The sequence below is a fragment of the Lasiosphaeria miniovina genome (assembly GCF_030549165.1).
Source record: "Lasiosphaeria miniovina strain SMH2392-1A chromosome Unknown B0T26scaffold_2, whole genome shotgun sequence".
NCBI lineage: Eukaryota > Fungi > Ascomycota > Sordariomycetes > Sordariales > Lasiosphaeriaceae > Lasiosphaeria > Lasiosphaeria miniovina.
Genome location: NW_026848221.1, coordinates 4,757,949 through 4,782,294, shown reverse-complemented (window position 1 = coordinate 4,782,294; position 24,346 = coordinate 4,757,949). Strand labels below are relative to the sequence as shown.

Here is a 24,346-nt window from a genome sequence, read left to right as displayed (position 1 = left end):
GATCTTTACTAGGGGGGCTGGCAGTCATTGCCACAACAGACAAAGTTGCGATCTAACTCGTGTGGAGAAAGGAAGGGTCTTCCACTGCCCCCCGCAGCCCCCCATTGCCCCCCATCTTTGGTGGCCAAAGCCACTTCAGGCCCAAAAACTTTTTTTCGCCAGGGTGTCGCGGCCACCTTCAGTGGAGGTGGTATGGCTGGACCCAGTCGGCTTTACCTAAGTAAAGTGGGTCTGACACAGTCCCAAAACCTTTTTTCTTTCTCGGGTCTCTCCCGTCTTTTCTCAAAAAAAAACTTCCTTCTTCAAACCTCCTGGATTTCTTAATCCATCTCCCAAAATCAGCACCAGCATTTCGGTACATTTGTCTTTCCTTTTTTTTCTTTTGGAGACCTGGTTTCCGGTCTTCAGAAGGATTGCAGGAGACATTCTCCCGCCTTAATTTTCGTGCAAAGCCGAGCCTCTTGGCCTAATTTCATCAACTCAGCCTTCCGCTCTTTTCTCGTTCTTTCCCCACAACTCTCATTTGAGCAATCGCGTTCTTTTTGAGGGTACCGGAAAACTCTCGACGGCATCCCAAGAATCTCTTGTGGTAAACATCGACGACGAAAAAACTTCATTCCGAAGCGACGAATCGAACCCGACTTCAATCATGGCGGACCAACTAAGCGCCGGAATGGGCAACCTTGGCCTCGAGTCGCCCTCGGCGGCGGCTCAGCTCGCGAGCCAGCAGACTGCGCGCTCTTACATCCCGCCTCATATGAGAGGAAAGATGGGCGGGCCTGTGCCTCCCCAGAACAGCCCCCCCGTCGGTTCACCCGCCAGTCCTCAACCTGGTGCTGCCGTGAATGGCCTCAACAGCAGCGCTTGGGCTGGGTAAGTAATAATTCTCCTTGTTCGCCCAAAATTTGATCTGCTAGGTCGGACTTTTCCCTGAATCGGTGCTAACATTATTTCCATGATAGAAACAACAACTTTCCCGCTCGTGAGAGCAACAACAACTGGCCTACTCCCGGATTTGTTGCCCCTGCTCAGCAGCAGAACCCGCAGCCCGGCGGAGGTTGGGGCGGTCGTCCCCAGGCCGGTCCCTTCAACCCGAATGCCTATCGCGGCAACATGGGAGGCGCTGCTCCTGGTGCCGGCGGTGGCGGTGGTGGTTATTCCCGCGGCGGCGGCTCTGGCGAAGGCCAGTGGCGCGATGGAAAACACATCATTGGCAACGCCAACCCCCGCCTCGAGCGTGAGCTCTTCGGAACCGCTGATGATCCGTCGAAGCAGCACACGGGAATCAACTTCGACAAATACGAGGATATCCCGGTCGAGGCTTCCGGTCGTGATGTCCCCGAGCCGGTCATTCAGTTCGACAACCCGCCTCTTGACCCCCATCTGCTTACCAACGTCTTTCTTGCCCGCTACACCGTCCCCACCCCGGTGCAGAAGTACTCAATCCCCATCGTCATTGGTGGCCGTGATCTCATGGCTTGTGCCCAGACCGGTTCCGGCAAGACGGGTGGTTTCTTGTTTCCCATCCTGTCGCAGGCTTTCACCAACGGACCGTCTCCTGTGGCTGCCCAGGCTGGATTCGGCCGCCAGCGCAAGGCTTATCCCACTTCTTTGATCCTCGCTCCCACCCGCGAGCTTGTTTCGCAGATCCACGAGGAGTCCCGCAAGTTCGCTTACCGATCTTGGGTTCGCCCTTGCGTCGTGTATGGCGGCGCTGACATTGGATCTCAGCTGCGCCAGATTGAGCGCGGATGCGATCTCCTTGTTGCCACTCCTGGCAGACTTGTCGATCTCATAGAGCGTGGTCGCATCTCTCTCAGCAGCATCCGTTATCTCGTTCTTGACGAGGCTGATCGCATGTTGGACATGGGTTTCGAGCCCCAAATTCGCCGCATTGTTGAGGGCGAGGATATGCCTGGCGTCCAGGATCGCCAGACGCTCATGTTCTCGGCCACTTTCCCCCGCGATATTCAGGTACTTGCTCACGATTTCCTCAAGGATTATATTTTCCTTTCTGTTGGTCGCGTTGGTTCTACTTCCGAGAACATCACGCAGATGATCCTCAATGTCGAGGATGGCGATAAGCGCTCTGTTCTGCTTGACATTCTTCATGATCAGCGCGAGAAGGAGGCCGATGGTGGCGACCCGAACCTCACTCTTATCTTTGTTGAGACCAAGCGTATGGCCGATGCCCTGTCAGACTTCTTGCTTAACCAGAACTTCATCGCTGCTGCAATTCACGGAGACCGCACCCAGCGTGAACGTGAGGCCGCCCTGAGAGACTTTCGCTCTCGTGCATGCCCCATTCTTGTGGCTACTGCTGTTGCCGCTAGAGGTCTGGATATCCCCAACGTCACCCACGTCATCAACTACGATCTCCCTACCGATATTGACGACTATGTGCACCGGATTGGTCGTACTGGTCGTGCCGGAAACACCGGTCTGGCTACTGCCTTCTTCAACCGTGGCAACCGCGGCATTGTCCAAGGCCTTCTTGACCTCCTCAAGGAGGCCAACCAGGCCATCCCCAGCTGGCTCACCAACATTGCTCAGGAATCATCGTTCGGTGGTGGCGGCGGCGGTCGTGGTGGCCGTGGCGGAGGTCGTGGTCGTGGTCGCAGTGCTCAAACCGATTTCCGTAAGGGAGGCGGTGGCGGCGGTGGCTTCGGCGGCGCCCCTGGCTATGGAGGTGGTGGTGGCTACACCCCCAACACTGGCTATGGCGGTGGTGGCTACGGTGGTGGTGGCGGTGGTGGCGGCGGCTACGGTGGTTCTTACGGCAACCCCGGCGGCGGCGGCGGCCAGTCCTGGTGGTAATCCGCTTACCACCTCAACAAAGACCCCGGAGTCGCACATGACCATATACTTTGGGCCCGACTGCCTTTTTGATGCTTCATGCGGCTTGCATTAGTTCACTTGGTTCTCTTTTTCCCTTTTTTCACTTTCCGGATCAGTAATTGCGGCGAGCATGACCTACACCGACCCTCCGAGACTCTCTTCGGCTGGATGAGGTTCTATGGCCCGCACTCGGGCCTCAACGATAGATCGGATTTGCTTGCCCACCCCCATACAGAAAGGAACGCCCGACGATTTGATACCCTTAGACGACTAAAGCTTGGGATGTCGACACTGGAGTTGTCAGCTCATGCGACCGCGCATGGCTTACAGCCACGGCTGATTTGATCTAGAGAGACTGGATCTTAATCAACCCTAACGAATCGTCATGTTTCTGCTCTTACCCTTACATTCAACAAGGGCTTTTGCTTTCAGATAGACAAGGGGTCATGGCGCGCCGCTGATTCATCTTTCACCTTGTTTGCTTTTTGCACTTCACGTTACATATCTCATAGACAAAAGTGGATTTCTCCGGTTCTCTGGTCGAGGTCGGCCAACGACATCGCCCGGATAGTCTCAATACAGCTGGGACACTCAATAGAGAACTCGAAGATAGACTGGTAATTTTTCGGCAGTTGAGGACGGGAGCAGGTTGATGGAGCATGATACCCTTTTGAAAAGAGATTCCGGCAGAGAAAGGGGGAATGCTTCCTGGCTCTCATATTATAGCACAGGAGAAACCAACAGGGCCCCCGCAATGAATTGGAGGAAGATAAGCGGGCTCGAAAGTTGAACGGGCAAAGGTTCTAAGAAGGCAACCTTTTAGACTCCTGCTGAGAACTTGGTTTGAGACTGGGCAATAGTGGACGGTGGCTAGCTGTTCCCAACCCGGTGGCACGAGACAAACAGTCTGTCTGTACTGAGGGGTCCGAATAAAAAAACCACTTTGATTTTCCTAATCCCTCTTTGATGAGTTCATGTGACCCTATTGTTGGCAATTGAGTTTCGGAGCAAGTGTCGGTGGAAGGAAGGACAGCTCCGTTGTATCAGGTCATCAGACCAGAGAGAGGGACGAGCAGACAACTAGCAGCTAATTACACGAAGAAACTAGAAAGGAAGAACGGGAGGCGGTAATGTGGACGTGGAATAGACGAAGAGCAAATGAGATGAGCGGGCAAACAGGCAAACAGGCAAGCTCAGAGACCCACGTCAAGCGACTAGCCATGACCGATGTCGTCGGCTACGCATGGTAGCTACCATCACGTGTCTAAAGGTTTGCATGTGTATTGTTGTTTGCCCGTTGTAGATGGTCCATGTGGTCAACCACCCAACAACGAGAGCTTTGTCTCGGTAGCCAGGTGCCCAGATGCGTGCATATGCCGCCACGTTGCTAGGTACGTTGCTAGAACTCGTCTTGGTTGTTGTCCTTGACCTCGGTCTTGATGGGCAGGGAGGCAATTGGCAAGGCTGGCTGGGGATGGATATCTAGATAGTCCCTTGCTGTAACTGACTGCAACGCTCTATCCTTTCTTCTTCACTGCCAAAGCATGCTTGAGACAGCCTACTTTCACTGCGAACAATATCAACGGCTTATTAGCCCACATTGTTGTTGCCCTGCTCCACTGCAGAAATGACAACATGTTTATCACGTTGCTTAGTGAAACCTTGATATTAATTGTTTGTCTTGGCTTTTGGTTTATATGCTCTCTTGGGTGTCGAGTGTATGTGTCCGATAGCTTGCTGTGAGACAGCCACTTCGTCTCGTCAATACGGTTTATGGGGATGCCGAGCCCTCTGCGTTGTGTAGCACACTTCCATCTTTGTTTGTTTGAGACAACAGTTTTTAGGGCCTCGGAGCGGGAACGAGAGGTAGAACAACAAGATAGTGGGATAGTTTGGGTCTTCGATGTTGAGTTTCCCGCCGCTACAGTAGTCATATCATGTTTTCTTCTGGGCTCCACATTCTATATTGAGGATGATATACATGGTTCGCTTGATTACGGCAATCATCCCTTTCCTGGTGCAGATAGCAATGCAAATATCTAATGCTTTCGTAAATCATGACATGAGATCTTCCAGAATCGCCTCTAGTTCGTCTTTCCTGAAAGGGAGGCTCAAAAGCTCGGTTCCGATCGAGTCCTTGTGGCTGGTGATGATCTGATGATCGTGGAATCTGAGAGAGATTGTTAGCCTAAACAGTCGTCGCTGACCTGGTTTGGGGGGAGGGGGGGTGGCAAAAACCTACTCCTTCAGCAACGTCCTAAATGCCATTTCTGAGCTGCAGATGAACTCCTCCACAGCCTTATTGTACAAAATTCTATACTCGATACCTGGGCCTTCTGCAGTGATACCTCCGCCCTCGTCCATCATGGCCAGCACTTCACTGACGAGGAGGCGGAACAGACTCTTTGCGTTTTCTGGCAAGCTGCGCAGCACGTATGTCACGCCTTCTTTCCCGCCCACATGCCTGGCCTTGCGGCCCAGCAGCTCGTGGACCTCGTCAACAGCGTCTATTTCGGTCCCAAAAGATCCGAATGTTGTGCAGTCGTGAAAGGCAAAGTTGAAGGATGACCGCAGCCCACTGTCCCATAACAAATGGAAGTTTGGGGTGTCAGCAGAGCAGACCAACCTGATCTGAGTGTGTGCGGCTAGCTGAGCCAAAATAGATTGTGTCATGGCTTTCCTAAGAGGGGGGGCATCGATAGAGTTGATGATAAGAACTACGGTTAGTCCGGTGGTCGAGAGCAGAGACAAGAGATTCTGGACCATGACGACCGGGTTTCCCGAGACAAGCTTGTAAGAAGGGTCGATGGCATTGCTGATAGTTGATAAAATCTCGCGAATCGTAGTTGTCCGCACATAGCCATTCACAATTACGACCTTGGGTTGTTGGGGACTGAGGCTCCTCTCTGAGAGGTAAGTCGCGAACTGGTGAAGAAGTCGCCTTTTGGACCCATAACCATACAGACAGGTACTAAACCCCTGCGAAATCTCAAACGACCACTGAGGAAAAGACTCGGCGTGGAGAGACTGGAGGAATTCGACGTCTGAGGCGTGTGGGTCTTTGAGCTGGCGCAGCACGGAGAAGTATTCTTCATGGGTGAGGAGATCCAGCGACGAAAGGTTGTTGCTCGACGTCTTGGTGAGGCCCGGTTTATTTTGGTAGAAGTACTGCTCGTGGGGAGGCAAGTCTCGGGGCGGAGTCGGCGACCGCTTTCGCGCCGATACCGCCTTGCGTGGCCGTCCTCGCTTCTTGGAGGGGGTGGTAGGATCAGGTCCTTCCTGGTCATCGTCCCGAGCCTCTTGCCCCTCTTGGTCGCCCTCTTCGTCTTCGCTGGACTCGTATATCTCCCTCGCGATGCCCCCGTCCTCATCCTCGTCGTCGCTAAGGGCACCCCCAAAGACACGGTCGATCAGTGCCCGGGCGCTCTTTCGCCTTGCAGATCTGTCCGCGTTGTTTCGCCGGCTTGGAGTGTCGACGCCATTGATACCGTTGAGCTTGACCGGGGTCGCAGCAACATTTTTGCGACGTTTAGCTAATGGTGTAGATGCGGCGGCGACGTTTGCAGCTTCCCCTGTCTTCACCTTAGGGGGCCGGCCGCGTCGCTTCTTGACCGGTGTGGGCTGAGGCGAAGATTGCGGGCCATTTGCGCCATCCGTGATAGTTTCTACGAGACCGACCTCTTTCAAAGCTTTCAATGAGGAGGCTTTCGCTGTGGCTGCACCTATATCTGTATCTGCGATGTTGTTCTTGTTTGGGCCGCGGCGACGTTTCGGGGATGTCGTCTCATCGGGCACTTCGTAGTGGTCGAGGGGCAATTCTCGTTTGCGTGCAGGGCGTGACGCTGACTCCTGTTCGGTAGATTTTCTGCGGACCATTTTTCATTGTCTGCGGGTTCTGAACTCCTAGCTGAAATGTGCCATGCTTCAAGTTTTGTAACTTGATCGTCACGAGGGAAGTAGCAACCTTATTAGTGTGAGGATTCCAATCGGACGTTGGGGTTTGGTCGCTCTTCCTCCAGAATGCGACGCGCTGGGGCTGCCGTTTTTAACTGGCCGAATTTGGCCCGTGAAATTCGTGTATTGGGGTCGGCTATGCCGATTCTGATTGGTTGCTAATCTTATACTTGTCTCCAAATCCTTGCGGCGTAACGCTCCAGGCACTGAACGCTAAATACAAAGTCTGCCTCCCCAGCCCGGATCCCGAAGGAGGAGAAACCTGAACGATAGGATTAATGTACCTCTAGTGATATTGTACGAAACTGGGTTGGTAATGGCATTTTGAGCGATGGTGATACTTTGCCGGAGTATAGGCTGAAGAGTAGCGGTTTTAAATGGTAGCAAAACGTCGTATTGTAGTAGCTCCTAGACGAGTTTGTGCTTCTTCCTCCTATATTTCTAAAATAATGACGGAGCGAGTATGGTCAACAGCACCTTCTCAAACCCCCTACGAGCCTGGGCACACACACGTAAGACAAGCCCACTAGAAGACTGTCGAATATAGGGCCACTTACGCAGCCTGTAGACTTCTAGAACCTTCTAGAGAGCCTGCCTTAGGTCTACATTATGGCCTGTCCTTTCCCTTAGATAAATTTCCTTCTAAAGAAACAAGCAACGCATATTACAACCCACTCGACTGTTAGGGTCGTCTGTCTGTAAGGGAGCACGGGCTCCACAGGATGCTGGGGTTGGTAATTATGAAGATAGAAGAAAGGGCAAGCTCCTATCGCACGGGTAATACAGTCAAATTAGAATGCCACTCAAAGTGTATGAGTGCAGTGAATGTGTATTGCTTGCTTGAAGAACCAAGCAAGAACTATCTAAGACCGTGGATACGGTCATCGTATATATTTAACTGTGTAACCAATGAGAGAACTGCTCTGTTGCTCTCATCGTAGAGCAACAGAGCACATTGCTCTGTGCTCCACCTTACAGAGCAACTGTGGGGCCATGCCCCTCCTTCAATGGGATTGGCCGGGGCCGCCCTGCCGCCCCTGGCCTGCCGCTGAGCCAGTACGAATAGGGATTCGTAACAACGCACTCACCACTCTTTGTACTATATTCCCCTATAATACAACTCCTCTCAGTCTTCTTTAGCACCTTCTGTTGCCTCCCGAAGACCCTGACTACAGGGCAGGGTCCCCTGCAGCTTACGAGGTAGACTGCTGAGCTGTAAGGAAAGAGCCCCAACCCACACCCACCCACGCGTACCGAGCGGGCCAAGACCTCACTCCTTTGTCATGACCTCTCGCCCGCTAGCCCTGCACTCTGTCATGTATAAGCTGTGGCCCTCGCCCATTCCTTTGCGAGGGCCAGGTTGAAGTCTCTTACCAATACCAGTCATTGCTCGTTCTATCCAGTACCTTCACTGTGACCACCTTGATCAGGCGTACTTGCCTTCACTTACATGAGCAGAATCCTTGCAGTTTAAGTGGCAAGCTTGTAGTAGAGTCCTACAGACTTATGGTAGTTAGCTTGCTTCCCTCAGTGCCCTACATAGAGCACTATTGTATTGGACTATAGGGCACAGTTCCCTACAGTCTACCTTACAGAACCGGTTGACCTACACTGCACTTAGTTGACCTACCCTACCCTGCACTTACCGACCTACCTTGCACTGGGCTCCCGCCAGCTACAGTACCGAGCCCACTGTAGCACTCTATACAGGTGCCCTCTTATAGGCCTGTCAGGCACGCAGTTCCACAGGAAGTAATGACGTTGAAGAGATCTTGTATATTGGTGAGTCGTACGGTCTTGGGATCGTTCTCTAGCTTCGATTCTACCGAAGTAGGCATAGTAGACGCTGATAAAGTCGATACCGACGTAGATGCAGCTGATGGAGATACCGCTGGCGGCGGCCTCGATGCAATTGATTTCATGGCGGAGTGTGGGATCCGTGAAGTGGGATGCGTGGGGCGATTGGAGGGGTACAGGGAGGGTCCTCAAAGGTTCCAGATAGTGACACAGGCACGCCTCGTGGAGTGCCAATGGGGTGGGACGCGACTTCCCCGGATTATTTCACGCTACACCTTGGTGTCTGGAGTAGCGGTACTTGATATTGTGCTGTGAGCACCAAGTAATTCAGGTACCAGATACATATCAGGCTCTTGGCGCGGCGCAACTTACAATCCTTGCTCACTTGACAGGGGTTCGACGACGACCAAGAGCAAAGAAACCACTTTTGACGAACTCCAACTGCCAAACAGCCTTGATTTAGAATATCGAGCTAATCACAGGAGTTGACGATGAATCTCAACTTATCTGCGTCATTAAATATCTTCAAACTGCTGGCGAAGCCGTCCCTATGTCTCCCGCATTCAACTATCGCGACCTTCGATGACCTCCCCATCCCTCTAGAACGGGCATTCGCCCAGGATGGAAAGGACCGCCAGGTGCACATAAAGGCCGTTGTTCTGGACAAGGACGACTGCTTTACCTGGCCTGAACGCAGCGAGATCTACGGACCCTACAAGGTAAGGTGGATACCATTCTCTTTCCGTGTTTTTTTTCTCTCGGTTCATACCAAATCGTTGTGGTTTTCTTTGCATTCATAAACTGTCTACATGTGGCTCTTTCTTGCCCTCTCGTCACTTGTGTAAACCAAGGCTAAAGGTCGAGAAGGATCGGTTTGAAGCCTTGCGCGCTGCCTATCCCGGACGCCGGCTGCTGATTGTTTCAAACACTGCTGGCGCAAAGAGCTATGATGTCGATGGAAATTTGGCATCAGAAGTGGAAAGAAGCACTGGCGTGGCTGTTCTCACCCACCGCGTGAAGAAGCCAGGCTGTGGGGACGAGATCATGTCGTATTTCCGCGGCCATCCTGAAACGGGAGTCACTGGGCCTCACCACATTGCCGTGGTGGGAGATCGGCTGGCCACCGACATGATGCTTGCGAACATGATGGGCAGCTGGGGCATCTGGGTCAAGGACGGCGTCGTGCCCCTCGACGAGAAAAGCATTGTGAGTCTCGCTCCAGCAGCGCACCTCAGCTAGCACCGATCAGCCCAAAGCCTACTGACTGACATACGTCAAGTTTTCGAGATTGGAGAGGAGAATCGCACCATATCTACTGTCGCGTGGCCTGTCTGCTCCTGAGCCTGTCAGCCCCTTTGAATGACGGCGGTGGGTCATGTTTGCTATCAATTAAGGGAACAATCAAGCTTCTCGAGCACGTCTGAATCGGATCGTGTTGCGCTCGCTAGTGATTGTCTGGGTCTCGGAGCCAAGGAACACATTGTCCAGGCTAGACGACTCGGATTAGCCTCCCTCTCCGGTGAAAGCGCTCCCCACCGTCTGCGTCATGGGATTCTGAACCAAGGGTGAAGTGGTCTTCACAACCCTGTCAGGCGCAAAAGCTTTCCCATTGTCAGATTCTGATCACTGGCTTCGGTGCCGAGACAGGCCTGCCAGACTTGGGATGAAGTCTGGCAGGTGAGATAGCAAGCTGCCAGCCCTGCCATTGGCCTCCTCGCCCTCCCCATCACGCGACCGAGAACATCAGATGGACAATCAAGCCCTTGCCCTTGCCCCCAAATTCCACCGTACGTGACAGCAAACTCTGGCTGGCCCCGCCCATATCAACGTCCCAACGTCCTCCCTCCCCAAGCCAGCCAGGCTGCCCCCGCTTTTGTTCCCTACATAAACCCCCTCAGTCTCTGTTCACCTCCATCCACTTCCTTTGGCTCCGCGCACGTTCTGTCTTTGTACTCCTCACTCAACCTTCGCATCGATCCCTTGCCCAAAGTACCGTCGCCAATTTTCGTCGCTCGCCTCGCTCTTGACAGCTCGCTCGCTTGCTTCTCACGTTAGTTAACCACCACTGCTCTAATCGCTCGGCATGGCTTTTCTAAATATACTAGATAGGCTCTGAATATCAACAACTGCAACAATGGGCGGCAAAGTCTGGTCCAAGGAGGAGGAGAAGATCTTCTGGCGCGATATCATCCCCTTCTCGCCGAAGCGCCTCGGTATCGACAGGGCGAACCCGGAGAAGACATGGACTGCCCTCGCCGTCGATATGACCGAAATCATGAACGAAATCCAAGCCGACTCTGGCGAAGAGCCTCGCCGCAACTATACTTACCTGAGTCTCTGTAAGCATTGCCCATGTTTCTCTTATCCAATGAGTCCATTTCTTCCCAATCGCGGCTCTTTTTCGCATACTACATCGTCGCCGCCACTCCCCTTTTGTTACAAAACATCAACATTGGCTTGGCATCGGCACCGGCATCAACAACAACAACCGCCGAACCCACCCCCTTCTCTCCCTATATTTTAGACCGATGACCTCGCAATCTGCTCGTATAAACAGGAAAGCTGACAGTCCCAGTTGAACATTTCTTTCAGAATGCGAGAAACAAGAACTACTCGCCGTTTGCGCACTACTATGCCCGGCGTTACATTGAGCAAGGTATATATAACCTCAGCCGACTCTGAGAATATTCTGAGGGCCTTTCTAATCGCGCCAACAGAGCAAGAGGACATCTGCAACGGCCTCGCCGTGGCCCCTGATGTCCGGCCCTCTGCCAGAGACCGTATGCTCCCCCCTTCCCACCGCACGAAGTCGAACGCCGTTTCCACCATTCGCCGTGTCGATGCGTCGAGCGCGGCTCGTAAGCCGGCGGCCAAGATCACCAAGGCTTCGATAAGCATCACCAAGAAGGTTACCAAGGAGTTGAAGACGAATGTTGAGAATGCCTTCAGCCGCCTCAACGACAATTTTCACGAGATGGCCGACCTGAAGCAATCCGTCAACTACAGCGTCAACAGCAACGAGAAGGGCTTGGCACAACTGGCCAGCGCAGCAAGCGCAGCAAATATGTTGAACATCAAGACGAAGATTAACGCTTTTGCGCAGAAGGCCAACGCACTTCCCGGCGTTAAGCAGGCAATCAACCATGTCTGGGGCCGAGAGATTGACACCGGGTATGTTGCGCAGGCCCCGACACCCAACTAGACCACATGGCATCGTGAGGGTCTAGCAAACGAAAAGTCAATCAACGAGAAGTCGGACGGGTGCCAGAAGGAGCATTATGAGTGGGTTGAGGGGGCCCCCGAGTAAATCAACAATGTTGACAATCTGGGGGGACACTGGCGGCAAGAATTCGAGGGTAGTGGAGAAATAAACCTGTCTGGGAAAAACAACAGCCACGAAGAGGATAACTTAATCAGGGTATGGGTATCGTTGATGGAGGTTAATAGAGGTTGCTGGCCGGGGTTCGGAAGGTCTGTCTGACAGCTCTCACATTGCTTTGTAGAAGTGGCTTCTTATTTTTCATCTTGCGTGGCGACCAATTGAGCAAGTCTTCAGTCTGCTGCTGCCAAGCAATTATCATCGCCATTCACGATATGGCTGAATCCGTGTATGCAACCCGAGTGTGATATTGATTTGTTTATTATCCATTATTGCTCCCGGGTCTTTGCAGTCCAAGGCTCGGTGCCGTATGAAAATGCCACGGTGCTACCTCGCCTCATGGCCCAATTGGAGTGCGTCTCGGAAGGAGGCCACTAGGTCCCGAGCAAAAGGTTAAGGTATTGATCTGCAGCGGGTCCTCTGCCACCAGATCGAGGGGTAGGTAGGTACTCGCTTCGGAACTGGCAAAAAAGAGGAAAAGGAAAAGAAAACAGGTACAATATGAAACCCTCTACCATTTTGTTCAATTGCCAAAGAGATACTCACTAAACGCTATGCAGGAACTACTTACTACGAGCAAAAGAAATGGCAACCGTTCCGCCCTCAGGCCGCCCCCGCCTGGAAATACCCATCTTTGGAGCAGATTCGGGACAGGTAGCGGCGTCGCTCGGTGCCCTGCGTCTCGAGCTCAATCGCGCCGGCTCCTATGGTATGTGTGTGTGTGTGTGTTTTGTGTGCTCTGTTTAGCGGTCGATAGCCGGGACCGTGGCCGAAATAACTTTGCATCAATTGAAGCCCCCCTTCCTTTTGTTTTCTTAGTCAAATCGAAAACCCTCGAGGTGAAAATGGTGTTCCATCTACCGGCAAACAAACAACTATGACTTCTGAATGAATTCCCATTCAGGTCTCTTTAAGTTTCGGCCGCTGCCTTCTTCATTCCCCTTCCCTCGCCCTCGGCTCTACCGCCTCGGAGCCCCTACTAAGCAAGGAACCCATGAACACTTTCTCTCCTTATCGTTGTTTTTATGCTGCCATTGAACAAGCTTGGATAGACACCACCGGACTTTCCCCCTCTCCTCTGTCCTCAGTCACGCCAAACGAAAGGTTCCATAGATTATTTACTAACCCCTATTATCACACCTGTAGCTGTTGGTGGGACAACGCCCACGCTGGCCGAGCTCGCGGCCCTCGTCGCCAGCATCCCCAGCCGCCAAAGCCATGGCAGCGACGACGACGACGACGACATTACCGTCCGCGTCATGATCCGGCCCCGGGGGGCGCCGCCGCCAGACCATCAGACACACCAGCAGCAGCCAGACTTTGTGTACTCGGCTGCCGAGTTCGCCACGATGCGCGCGGGCATCCTGCGCTTCGCCGAGTCCGGGCTGCTGCGGCCCGAGCGCGGCGACGGGTTCGTATTTGGCGTGCTCCAGCCGCGGACCACCTGTAGCAGCTGTGAGGGCGAGGTCGTCGGCGTCGAGGTCGACGTCAAGCGCAACGCCGAGCTGGTCCGTCTGGCCCAGCCGTTCAAGTGCGTCTTCCACCGGGCGTTTGATGACGCCGTGGGGGCTGGTGTTGATGATGGCGAGCGTCGCCGTGCCGCGGCTCCGGCAGGAGAAACAGGGTCATCCGGCAGGGATGAAGAAGAAGAGGAGGAGGCTGTTGCACTCGCGGCTGTGCGGGCGTGCGGGTTCGACGGGATCCTGACGTCGGGAGGCCTCGGGAACGCCCTGGCTAATGTTGGGCGGCTGGCTCGCATTGCCATGGCGGTGGCGGCGGAGGGCGACGTTGAGATTATTGCTGGAGGCGGAGTTCGGAGCGGGAATGTCGGGGTGCTGGGTGCTGGTCTCTTCGCAGCGGCCGGCTCTAGTGTTTCTGCTGCTGCCGCTACCGCTGCTGAGGACGGCGTCTGGTTTCATTCTTCGTGCCTTACTGCCGGAGAGGATGGGGCGGAGATGTTTGACGTCGACGAGGCGAGCGCTTTGGTCCGGGAGCTGCGGTCTCTCGACGTGCGGCCTAGGAAATAGGGGGCGCCTTGGAACTGGAAGACGGGGTAACGACTGGCTGAGGGATCAAAGGGCCTCTTTTCTGATGCCCTGTTTGTTCGATATCACGACTACAGAGTATGATTGCTAACTTAATTACACACAAAAGAAACAATAGACCTTCATCCACATGATCGCTGGGAAAGCCTCGTCCAGGATGCGATCGAATATGGCTTTCTTTGGTCCTCACAAAAATGCGGACTACAGAGCGAGCTTTTGACACGGAGGAGGCAATTGGGCCAAAGGACAGAGGGGGGACCTAAAATTGTAAACGGGATTGAAGCAGGGGAAGACGCCTTTTCTGAAAGGAAGAGGTGTTGTTGTAGGCATTTGACCAAAAACGGCCGAAGGTGAAGACATCTCGGGCACACAAGGCAATGGTCTGCCACCATCGGAGCATGCTTTTTCGCCGTGCTACCGACTTCCTCCTTTGCTGACCGAGCCCTTCCTCGGCTACTCAGAGGCGAGAAAATTGGGGTTGCATGAGGTGATGGACTCCCAGGGCCCAGACAGGCAAGAACGAGGCCAATGGTGAACAAGTCGCGGCAGGAGCATCATGATCCAATGCGGGGTCCCCTACTGTACTATCCACCTCAAATGCCACGCTAACAGCCATTCAGGGATTGGACTGTACGCTAGAAATGGGTATCTCGTATTCTGCCTTGAGATGATGGTACTCTTCAATAAGCTCGTCGTACTTGTCGCGGATTTTCTTCGCCTCCGAAACGGCATACTCATAGTCGCCTAGACCGAGAGCAGTCCTCAGTCCAGTTGAAAGCCGTTCATCGCCATACCGGGCGAACAAAGTTATCAGCAGTAGTGCCATCTCTTCCATCACCATACTAAGCCATTGAGCGTTTTCGGTGGTATGACGAGATCTTAGAGAGATCTCGTCCCGGGCTTAGATACGAATACTGCTTAAATCTCAGCGGTCTCGGTCTATCTCCTGGATAATAGCCTCAAGGTTCTTATCGAGGAAACTAGAGGAACGGGGTTTAGATTCTTAAGTCGGAGACTAAGACTAATTATAGATCTATGTCCATACCCGAAGAAGCCCATTTTAGATATAAAACCGCGAATTCTTTAGGTCAATTCGACCTCTTTTTCAGCCTTCCACTTATCGTATGGCACTCCGCTCATCACCCTTACCAGCTCCAAGCGTTGACGGGCCAGCTCTGTGATGCCCGCCAGCCCATGCTGACCGACTTTAAAATGTAGGGGGTTGATAAGCCCCCCGCAAGCAGCTTCTCGGAGCACCATGTTATGGGCGATGCTGTAGAAACCACCCGTTGAGGATGAGATATACGGGCCGATGTTGATCTCAGTGCTGAGCTTTAATCTTCTAGTGCCTGGGGATCTTCTAGTGCCTGGGGCTGCTGGGCTAACTGCGAATAATGCTTCATCCGCAGTCCTCTTTCGTTGAACTTGGTCCATAGCATGAAGGGGTACCACGGCCGGCAATGGGTCTTGGGGTTCCGAGTCTGGGTTCAAGTTCCAGTCTTCGTCGTAGGCGGCGAAGAGCGTCCGAAGCCTGTCATTTTCGTCCTTTAACCCGGCACACTCCTTCTCCTTCTCCCCATGTTACCTAGTTATTTCATCGAGCGCAGTTTTAGTTAATAAGGCCTTTTTAAGCCCAAAAAGGATCAAACTAACTCCCTCTAACTCTTCTCTGGCCTTATTGAGATCTGCTATCTCTCACGTGGCACTTGCTCGAAGCAACTACTATTATCCTCCGGGATCTGTGAAACCTTTGCTTTAAGTTCTAGGATACGGGTTTTGGACTGAGAAGCCTGTGCCTTTATCGTTGCTTCACTTTGCTTCAAGAGCCAGAGATCGATATTTATCTTTCTGAGTTCGCCCCGTAATCTTCGCTCCCGGATAGCTAGGTCTATCGGTACGGCTTCTCTACTATGTAATATTCCGTCGATTCTACAGCGTTCGTTAATCTGAGCGCTGAGCTCCGCGATCTCTTTCAACCGGTCTTTACTGAGTTGTTCGAGCTCCGCGATTTCCGTATGTTTCTAACCAATCTCTTACTCTAGAGACTTTTTTATACTTTTGTCCTTCTGCGCTAGGACTTTCTACTTCTGGACTATATCGGCTGATTCCTGGTTTGATTGACCGGATCCCGAAGATGTGTTTTTGTGGGTTACTTTTTTCTGCCCTGAACTCGATAGCTTACCGAGAGGCTTTACTTTATGGGTTGAATGCCCTTAACTACAGCATCCGGCCAGGTAAGAGAAGTATCATCTTCCAGTTCTCGTAGCAAGATCGGCGACCCAACTTTGAGATTCCTAGATATTCCTAGCGAGTTAATAAAGTCAATAGATTTCGTACTCCTTACGCCTTTGGCGAGTGAAGTGATATTGATGTCGGGATTCGAAATCTCGTGCTTCTTGTGACATCGGCAGAGAATGCCATCGCTAGTTGGGAGAGGAGAAGTCCACCTAGGGTTCTTACTGAGTTTCCTGACACCGCGCTTGTCACCTGTATGACGCATAATAACCTTCCCAGTCACACCTCCCTCTTCTGCTTGACCGTCGCAGAGTTCGACTCTCGTGAGCTCGGTAAAAGTCTGCTAGCTCTCAGGAACGAGATCGACATCGATGTGGAAGCCAAGACCCTTCGTCTCAATCTCTGCTTTGACGTAAACCATTTCAGCTTTTCCGGGCAGTTCAGGTGCCCAATGGGCATGAAATGCGAATAACCCGAACGCGGCCTGTTTGGCTGACACCAGCTCTGGGAGGCCAATGGTCCAAATTGAGCCTAAACCCACCAATTGATGGACTTTGCTAAGCGAAATATACTCAAATTGAAGATATGGTCCTCTTAATGCCGATCCCTCGGAGTTAGGTTTCCCAAGTGCGCTGCTGCGGTGCGTTGCTGCTAAAGGGGAAAAAAAGCGAACCGGTGTAATTTTAGGGGTTATCTGTGAGAAAAGGGAAATTTCCAGGTCTAAGTTGGACGGTGAAAGGCAGAAGAGAGAGAGCCACGCAGAGTTAGGACAAGCGAACCTAGTTTGAAAAGCGGAAGGTGCGATTTCCACGCTGATGTGGAGAAGAGGGTTTTGGGAGATAGAATGTGTGATTTTCACAAGGAGAGGTTGTGTCGAAAGGTAGAAGGCGCTAAATAAAGAAGCAGTCAGTCCGAAGGGGTAAGGGAATCTATCTTACACATTTCTCTTGTGTATGCTGCCCTCCACATCACGAATTTCATGATTACTTTGAACTAGCCGATACATCGCAAAACAAGCCGCAATTGCATGCGAATAGCTTCATTACATTCGCTAGGCTCGGCGTAATCGAATAAAGCCTTTTGCATTCCATTTTGACGACTTCCCGGTAATCCAGCTTATTATCCCCCAAAAAGAGCCAAGATCTCGCTGACCAAGGTACAATCGGGTACCAAAAGTCTTGCGCCACGTACACACTAAAAAAGCCACCAAATCCATGGTTAGCAAAATGACCCTCTACCTTCAAGGTGAAAAATCTTCACCGTCTTTTCACCTTTTTCTTCCTTTTCAACTATAAAATGGACAGCATTTCGAAGAGCTTCAGAATAGAGCTTTCAGAAGAAAAAAGGGCACAAATTTGAGCTCTCCACGTCTCCGGAGCGACCGTAACCACCATTTTGGCGCAAGTGGGGGTCGGCAGGTCCACTGTCACGCAAAACCTGGCCAATGGTCTCGAAAACCCATTCGGCTCAAAACCTAGAAGCGGGCGCTTAAAGAAGCTCGATAACCGGGCGAATCAAAGGCTGATTCGCCATACAACGCTATCTCGACTCAGCCCTCGGAACGCCCTCAAAGTCTGGGTACAACATTAACCATTCAACGGTCTGGAATATATCGATTAGATCTTTATTCCTCATTTCCTTCCTTTCTACAACCGAATAAAGGAAAAGCACGGTCACGACTTTTAAATACAAGAGGATGGAGCTTCCTATACCACAACGGGTTCTTGGGTCTTTTAAAGAAGGCTTTCGACGTCAGGGTCCTTAACTGACCGCCACAAAGCCCGGATCTCTCGCCTATTGAGAATCTATGGCACTAGATGAAGCTCAAAATAGGGGCACGAAGGCACAGGATTAAAAACGTCACGCAGATGGCGCAGGCCATTGAGGAGGTTTGGGCGGAAATTACCCCTGAAGTCATAATGAAATTGGGGAATTCTATGCCCAAAAGGATGGACTTGCTTGGGTAATCAAAGGGCGGGTCAATCAAATATTGAATGAGGATCATTTTGGTATATTTTGCACTTATTTTGGCTTCGGATTGGTGAAGTTGTGAAGTTTTGGAAGAAAAGGGGGTGTGTAAGTGGGCCGTCGTCAAGGTCGTTACCCTCGGGTCGAGTTTATTAGGAATCGAAGAAGGTAGGTGCAGCCATGCAGCAACATGCTTCCCGCTGGGTCCTGCCCCTGCTTTGCAATGCAATATGGTTACCTTGCTTGCGTGATGTTGTGTGCCATGTGGGTAGAGTATAGGCAATGGAATATACCTGAGCTCTCAATGCTCTTGCCACTCCATGGCGCCTTGGCACCCGAGCTCGTCGCCAATCAACCACACCAGCTACAACACGTTGTGAACTGCATCTTCACATAAAGTCTTGGCGCGGCCCATCTGTTCCCCATCTGTACGACACAGGACGGACAAACCACGGTCTGCAACTGCATCACTGCTAAAAAGGCCAAAAGGCCGTTGCCTCGGCCTACTCACCCCAGTCAGTCCGCCTGCGTCTTGGGCTGCCGATGCATCGCTCGCGCGTGTCGTGCTTCAATGATGGGCTACGGCAGCTCCAGCTCCAGCTCCAACTCCAACTTCAAGTCCAACCCCAGCTCGAGGGACTAGGAAGCTCCATCTCGAGCTACGACGCACACAAACCCGGACACTCTTTAACACACGTGCTTGAGATGTCTCTCATGATTCCCGCGTTGCATCGCTGACGGGGCTGGAATCCGCCAGCCTGGGAGCAAACACTCCCGTACCTAAGGTAGGCACAGCCAAAGAACCACCCAAGCGGCCCATGGGTGCAGCACCGAGGATGGTGAATGTCACTCTGCAGCCAGCTATATAAGCCGCGGTCGCGGCCGCCTTGGCTCGGGAACTCTGATGCAGCCGCACGAGGGAGAGCTTCAGCACTCGTTCGTCTATCAGAGTAGAGCAGAGCAGAGCAGAGCCCGCCCATCCTGCTCTGTCGGCAAAATGCCGTCTCGGTTGAACGCCGTCGCCCTGTGTCTGGCTGCCTCGCTTGCTGCCGTCTCTGGCCAGACATTCCAGAGGCTCGGCACATGCCCGACCCTCGGCTGCGTGCTTCCCCCAGACCAGCAGGACTTTCTTCCCGGCCAGCAGTTCGACATCCGTTTCGAGGTCCATGCCCCGACGAATGGCTCCGAAGCCTTCAATGGCGGCGTGCCCGACGACAAGTTCACGGCCACCATCACCAAAGAAGGCCAGCCAGCCAAGAGCATTGCCGAATTCTTCAAGCTGAGCGAGCCCGCCCTTGAGAAGTGGACTTTCTCCTGGTTCGAGGATCTCTTTGCCCAAGACGCAAAGAATGCCTCCGTCGTCAATGTCGCCTCCAAGATCTACCGCCGCGTTGCCCTCTACGAGCCAGGCAACTACAATGTCACCCTGACTTACTACTCCGGAAGGACAACCACAGCGCAGTGGGTAGTACGCCCCCTTGCCGCAAAGAAGAAGGCCAAGAATGTCATCTTCTTCATTGGTACGACGGGTTTCACCTTCTCTTTCTCCCATTCCTCTTCTCCCTGCTAACAAACATCGCAGGAGACGGCATGACCACGAACATGATCACGGCGGCTCGCCTCCTCGCCCACAAGACGGTCAATGGAAAGTACCAGACCCTTCTGGCGCTTGACAAATTCCCCGTCTTGGGTCATCAAATGGTGTGTCTGCGGAGCTCCAAAGTCGAGTATAAAGTCGCTTGCTAACAAAGCAACCGCCTCACAGACGCACTCTATCGACAGCTTTATTACTGATAGTGCCAATTCGGCCTCTGCGCTCTATTCTGGTCACAAGAGCACTGTCAATGCCATGGGGTAAGACGGCGAGACCCAAGCTTCCAGCAAACTTGACTCGCTTGCTAAAGCTTTCTCAGCGTCTATGCCGATTCGTCCCCTGATTTGTTCGATGACCCCAAAGTTGAGACGATCGTGGAGCTTCTTACTCGAATCTGGGTATGACTGGTCCGGAATCTGCATTGCCTTGTTCATGCTCTGGCCCGCTAACTCGTCCAAGGGATCTGCATGGGGCGCTGTCTCGACCGCCTTCATTGCCGACGCCACTCCAATTGCCCTGACAGCTCACACTCGTTCTCGCTATCAGTATGGCTCGCTCATTGACCAGGCCCTTTACGGCGTGACCAACTACTCCTGGACCAAGATGAACGGCCCCGATGCTTATTTTGGAGGAGGTGCTGAGCAGTTTCTGGCTGGATCTGGCTCATATCTTGGGAAAGATTACTATGCTGAGTTCGCCAAGAAGAATTACAGCATCAGCTTGAACAAGACGTCTCTCCTTGCCGCGCCAAACAATACGAAGGCGCTTGGCATCTTCTGCAAGAGCAACCTGCCGGTCTGGCTAGACCGAAACATCTTCCCAGAAAACATAAAGAAGCTGACCAATGACCCATCCGGGGCGAAGGCCGCCGCGACGGACCTTCCGGGTCTCAAGGAGATGACCCTCAAGGCCATAGACGTTCTGCACGAGCGAGGTGGCAAAAAGGGCTTCTTTCTCATGTCAGAGGCTGCGTCGGTCGACAAGCAAATGCATGTTTTGGACTATGACCGAGCACTTGGCGATCTTCTCGAGCTTGACGACACAGTCCAAGCTACGATTAAGAAGCTCAAGGCTCTTGGAATCCTTGAAGAGACACTCATTGTTGTATCTGCCGATCACGGCCACGGTTTTGGTGAGTGAAGACGCCCGACAGAATGCCAAGATGGTGTTTGCTAGGCCGCGTTACTGACAAGGCGGGATGGTGGAAATGCAGACGTTTTTGGCAACGCGGACACCAAGTACCTGGCGGCACAGCAGGACGACCGTCAAAAGCGGAATGCTGTTGGGGTCTATCAGAACTCGGGTCTCTCGCAGTACACGGTGGAGAAGCCCGGAGTCAGCTACGGGACAGGGGCCAACTTCCCAGTCAACTGGGACCCGCGCTATGTCATTGCGGCGGGTCTCGGGGCAAATCCCGACCATCGGGAGGCATACGGCGTGGCCAAGAATGGCTCGCGAGTGCCGGCGGCGGCGATTTCGGGGGGCGCCTCGAGTGACTACTACGTCAACCCGACGGACAAGCCCAACGGCTTCATTGTGAACGGCACGCTGCCGACCAACGAGGCGCAGGGCGTGCACTCGCTCACGGATGTGCCTGTATTTGCTCGGGGCCCGTGCCAGGACACGTTTGGCGGCGTCTACAGCAACATCGACGTCTTTTACAAGATCGCCAACTGCCTGGGTCTTGCTCAGCCAACGAATAAGACGGCCAGCGCCTAGGTTGTCAACTGGTATATGTCTGTATCTTGGTCGAAACTTGTTGACGCTTCTCATCAAAAACCAGGTCTCAGGAAAGAAACGATTCAGTAAAATAAAATTAATATTCCATGTTGTGTTGCGGAGCCCAAATATTCCGAACTCTTTGCTTGTGTTGGTAACTTGGGGGTCAATGTTAGTGAGAAATGCGCCAACTGGCAGAGCCGCTGTCAGCTGCCAAGTAACTCGGTCGGGCAGGTTCCTGCAGCCAGTCAGTCACAGTTCACTCATACTGTATCAAGCACTGTAGTTGTGGCTAGCGCCTGTTCCTCACCGGAAATCCCGGCAGCTCCAGCGCTAGTGCCTGCATTAGCCAGGTCATCCCAAGTTCAATTGGGCCTTGCCAGCCTCATCCGAGGCGGGCGGATTCTTTGATTGGCATGATTTTCCCAGTTGCCGTCCTCTCCAATTTGTTTTTCTTGTCTGGTATCTTTGACGGCGCCGCTACACACCGACTGTGTATGACGGGTCCGCCAGCCTTTCCAGTTCAAATTATTCGTTTCTGTTGTATTAATGTTGCTTTTCCTTGATTTTTGTCCGGCCGCCATTTTCGTCCGCCGCCTTCGTCGATCCGAACGGCGGCGTCTTTTGCGGGCGCGCGACTGATCGACCAGCAATAACCACCACGACTGCGACCACGTCGAAAACGATAATCGAAAAAAATAAGACCTACATGATAATCTAAAGTCTTTTTTGCTCCTTTTTACGCCAAAAAAAGACTACAACACGCAACATACACACGCGGGGCACAACGACAACGCCGGCGCGCAGACGCATACGTCCACACATACATACATACATCCCTAGCTTGGACGCGGGCGGGGATCCGACAGAAACAAGAACAAGAACACAAGAACAGAGCAAGGCAGACAGACACGATGTTGGGATGGCTCGCGTCGTTCTCGGGCTACCTGACGCCCGTCTTCCTCGTCCTCTCGCCGCTGCTCTCGTACACGGACCAGGCCATCTCCATGTACAAGGCGCGGTCGAGCGCGGGCTTCTCGCTGGACATTCCCCTAATCATGCTCGTGGCGTCGCTGTTTAGGTATGTTTTTCTGAGTGTGTTGATGGGAGGGGGGTTAAGGAGAAGAACCAGAACCAGAACCAGAACCAGGGTTAGCTGACTTGTGTGAATAAAGGATATTCTACTACCCCGGGGCGCACTTCGACAAGGCGCTTCTTGTGCAGTCTTTCGTTATGGTTTTTATCCAACTCATCCTGCTCAAGGTCGCCCTCGACCACCGGCCCGGCCCGTCGTCCAAGGGCGGCGAGGCGGCCGTGCCTTTTGCGAGGGCGCACGACGGCGGCGGCGGCGGGCTGTGGGAGGCCCCGCGGCCGTACCGGTTCTGGCAGTGGAGGTCGGCAAAACCGTACGTCATCTTTTTTTTTTACTCCGAGGTAGTGAGTTTTAAAAACTGACGTGGCGGGCGCACAGGTACTGGCACTTTGTGCTGTACATGTTCCTGGGGCTAGCGGCGTGCGAGCTCGTACTCGCACCAGTGCACTGGCTATATCCGGCGTACTCGGCGCTGATAGGGTACACGGGGCTGTCGGTCGAGGCGACGCTACCGCTGCCGCAGATCTTCTCCAACGCGCGGTCGCGGTCGTGCAAGGGGTTCCGGGTGTCGGTGCTGGCCAGCTGGCTGCTGGGCGACGCCATGAAGATGTATTGGTTCTTCAGCTCGGCCACGCAGATCCCCTGGGCATTCAAGATCTGCGGCATCTTCCAGGCCGGCTGCGACTCGTTCCTCGGCGTGCAGTACCTCATGTACGGCAACGGTAGCGGGCCGGCCGTACCCGAGCTCGTAGTCAAAGACCACAAAATGTCGGACTGGCCGGCCGCCGCCTCGGCAATGGGAGAAAGCGAGAAGCTGACGATGCAGATGGGCGTCCCCCATGCAACCGGGCGTGATACCCCGGTTGGCCGGAGGACGTCGCTGGCGGATAAGAGCACATGAGACTCGCTAAATGGGTATCAAGATAATAAAGTTTTCGAATCTACATCTACCATATTAATCAGAGTCTATATGAACAAAGAGAAAAAAAATATGTGCATATTGACAAGTGCTGTCTTGCCCTGGACTGTGTTTGGGTGGCTCAAGAATACGAGTGAGTGAGTGCTTGGGCAACGGGGATGAGCGGCAAGCTTGAATGCCCTCTTGAGCGTGGTGCGCCGGACGTTAATTGCCGATAGCGCGCGACTCCCAGCCACGCCGCGTCCCCTCGGCAAACCACGCTCCACAGCCAGCACTTATACCCTAAGACATGCAGATGTCGAACATTGAGATTGGTGGTTTTGTTGATGCGTCTTTTGTTCTCTGAAGTAGAGCCAGGCGTGGAGGGAGGCGGAATTGGCGGTTGAGGGTCAAAGTACCGCACTATCAATCACACACGGCGGTTCACCTTGCGGTGGAAGGCGCCAGAGGGGCAGGCTGCTCTCGACCTCGCGGTCCAGCCGCTCCCCTCCTCTCCCTCTTCTCTTTTTTTTTTTTCAAGGACTAGTAGTTCAGTATGTGCCTGGGGCATTCTCCGAATCCGTTCTGGTGATATTACCTACCCTCGTCTCACTAAAGAGCCATCTCATCTCATCTCATCTCATCACCTACGCTGCTTATCTTGGACATCACCGCCCTCGATAAAGAAAGAGTTGACGACTACGTCATATGAGGCTGCCGCCGCTGTCAACTCCGATTGGTATACGTGACAATTCAGGTATGTTGGTCTTGGGGTTTTTTTTTTTTACATGTTGGGACATGCGGCGGCTTGATATCACAGCCCTCG

The 24,346-nt window shown here is 53.0% G+C and overlaps 7 protein-coding genes across 7 annotated transcripts; 6 read left to right on the top strand and 1 right to left on the bottom strand.

Moving 5' to 3' along the window:
- Positions 1 to 649: 649 nt before the first annotated feature.
- B0T26DRAFT_672738 (P-loop containing nucleoside triphosphate hydrolase protein) lies at positions 650 to 2,817 on the top strand (the record flags this gene model as incomplete). The annotated part of the gene is made up of 2 exons (XM_060439503.1): positions 650 to 873; positions 963 to 2,817. 2 exons carry the CDS (start codon positions 650 to 652, stop codon positions 2,815 to 2,817), a joined length of 2,079 nt encoding a protein of 692 aa, XP_060301012.1.
- Positions 2,818 to 4,508: 1,691 nt separating this feature from the next.
- B0T26DRAFT_697022 (origin recognition complex subunit 2-domain-containing protein) lies at positions 4,509 to 6,866 on the bottom strand. The gene is made up of 2 exons (XM_060441371.1): positions 5,081 to 6,866; positions 4,509 to 5,008 (listed from the first exon to the last, which is right to left on the bottom strand). The coding sequence occupies exons 1-2, from the start codon at positions 6,712 to 6,714 to the stop codon at positions 4,894 to 4,896; spliced, it is 1,749 nt and encodes a 582-aa protein (XP_060301011.1). The 5' UTR covers positions 6,715 to 6,866; the 3' UTR covers positions 4,509 to 4,893.
- Positions 6,867 to 9,080: 2,214 nt separating this feature from the next.
- Positions 9,081 to 10,303, top strand: B0T26DRAFT_767334 (mitochondrial PGP phosphatase; the record flags this gene model as incomplete). The annotated part of the gene is made up of 3 exons (XM_060446486.1): positions 9,081 to 9,308; positions 9,454 to 9,795; positions 9,869 to 10,303. 3 exons carry the CDS (start codon positions 9,081 to 9,083, stop codon positions 9,950 to 9,952), a joined length of 654 nt encoding a protein of 217 aa, XP_060301010.1. The 3' UTR covers positions 9,953 to 10,303.
- Positions 10,304 to 10,723: 420 nt separating this feature from the next.
- Positions 10,724 to 11,791, top strand: B0T26DRAFT_672735 (uncharacterized protein; the record flags this gene model as incomplete). The annotated part of the gene is made up of 3 exons (XM_060439502.1): positions 10,724 to 10,922; positions 11,147 to 11,245; positions 11,307 to 11,791. The coding sequence occupies 3 exons, from the start codon at positions 10,724 to 10,726 to the stop codon at positions 11,789 to 11,791; spliced, it is 783 nt and encodes a 260-aa protein (XP_060301009.1).
- Positions 11,792 to 12,388: 597 nt separating this feature from the next.
- On the top strand, positions 12,389 to 14,065 carry B0T26DRAFT_160413 (copper homeostasis CutC domain-containing protein). The gene is made up of 3 exons (XM_060433500.1): positions 12,389 to 12,462; positions 12,529 to 12,677; positions 13,115 to 14,065. The coding sequence occupies exons 2-3, from the start codon at positions 12,554 to 12,556 to the stop codon at positions 13,993 to 13,995; spliced, it is 1,005 nt and encodes a 334-aa protein (XP_060301008.1). The 5' UTR covers positions 12,389 to 12,462; positions 12,529 to 12,553; the 3' UTR covers positions 13,996 to 14,065.
- A 5,148-nt stretch (positions 14,066 to 19,213) lies between these two features.
- On the top strand, positions 19,214 to 21,529 carry B0T26DRAFT_639796 (alkaline phosphatase; the record flags this gene model as incomplete). Its single annotated transcript, XM_060437167.1, has 6 exons — positions 19,214 to 19,736; positions 19,799 to 19,917; positions 19,982 to 20,070; positions 20,130 to 20,208; positions 20,270 to 20,942; positions 21,024 to 21,529. 6 exons carry the CDS (start codon positions 19,214 to 19,216, stop codon positions 21,527 to 21,529), a joined length of 1,989 nt encoding a protein of 662 aa, XP_060301007.1.
- A 914-nt stretch (positions 21,530 to 22,443) lies between these two features.
- Positions 22,444 to 23,523, top strand: B0T26DRAFT_672732 (uncharacterized protein; the record flags this gene model as incomplete). Its single annotated transcript, XM_060439501.1, has 3 exons — positions 22,444 to 22,610; positions 22,705 to 22,935; positions 23,001 to 23,523. 3 exons carry the CDS (start codon positions 22,444 to 22,446, stop codon positions 23,521 to 23,523), a joined length of 921 nt encoding a protein of 306 aa, XP_060301006.1.
- Between the last annotated feature and the right edge of the window lie 823 nt (positions 23,524 to 24,346).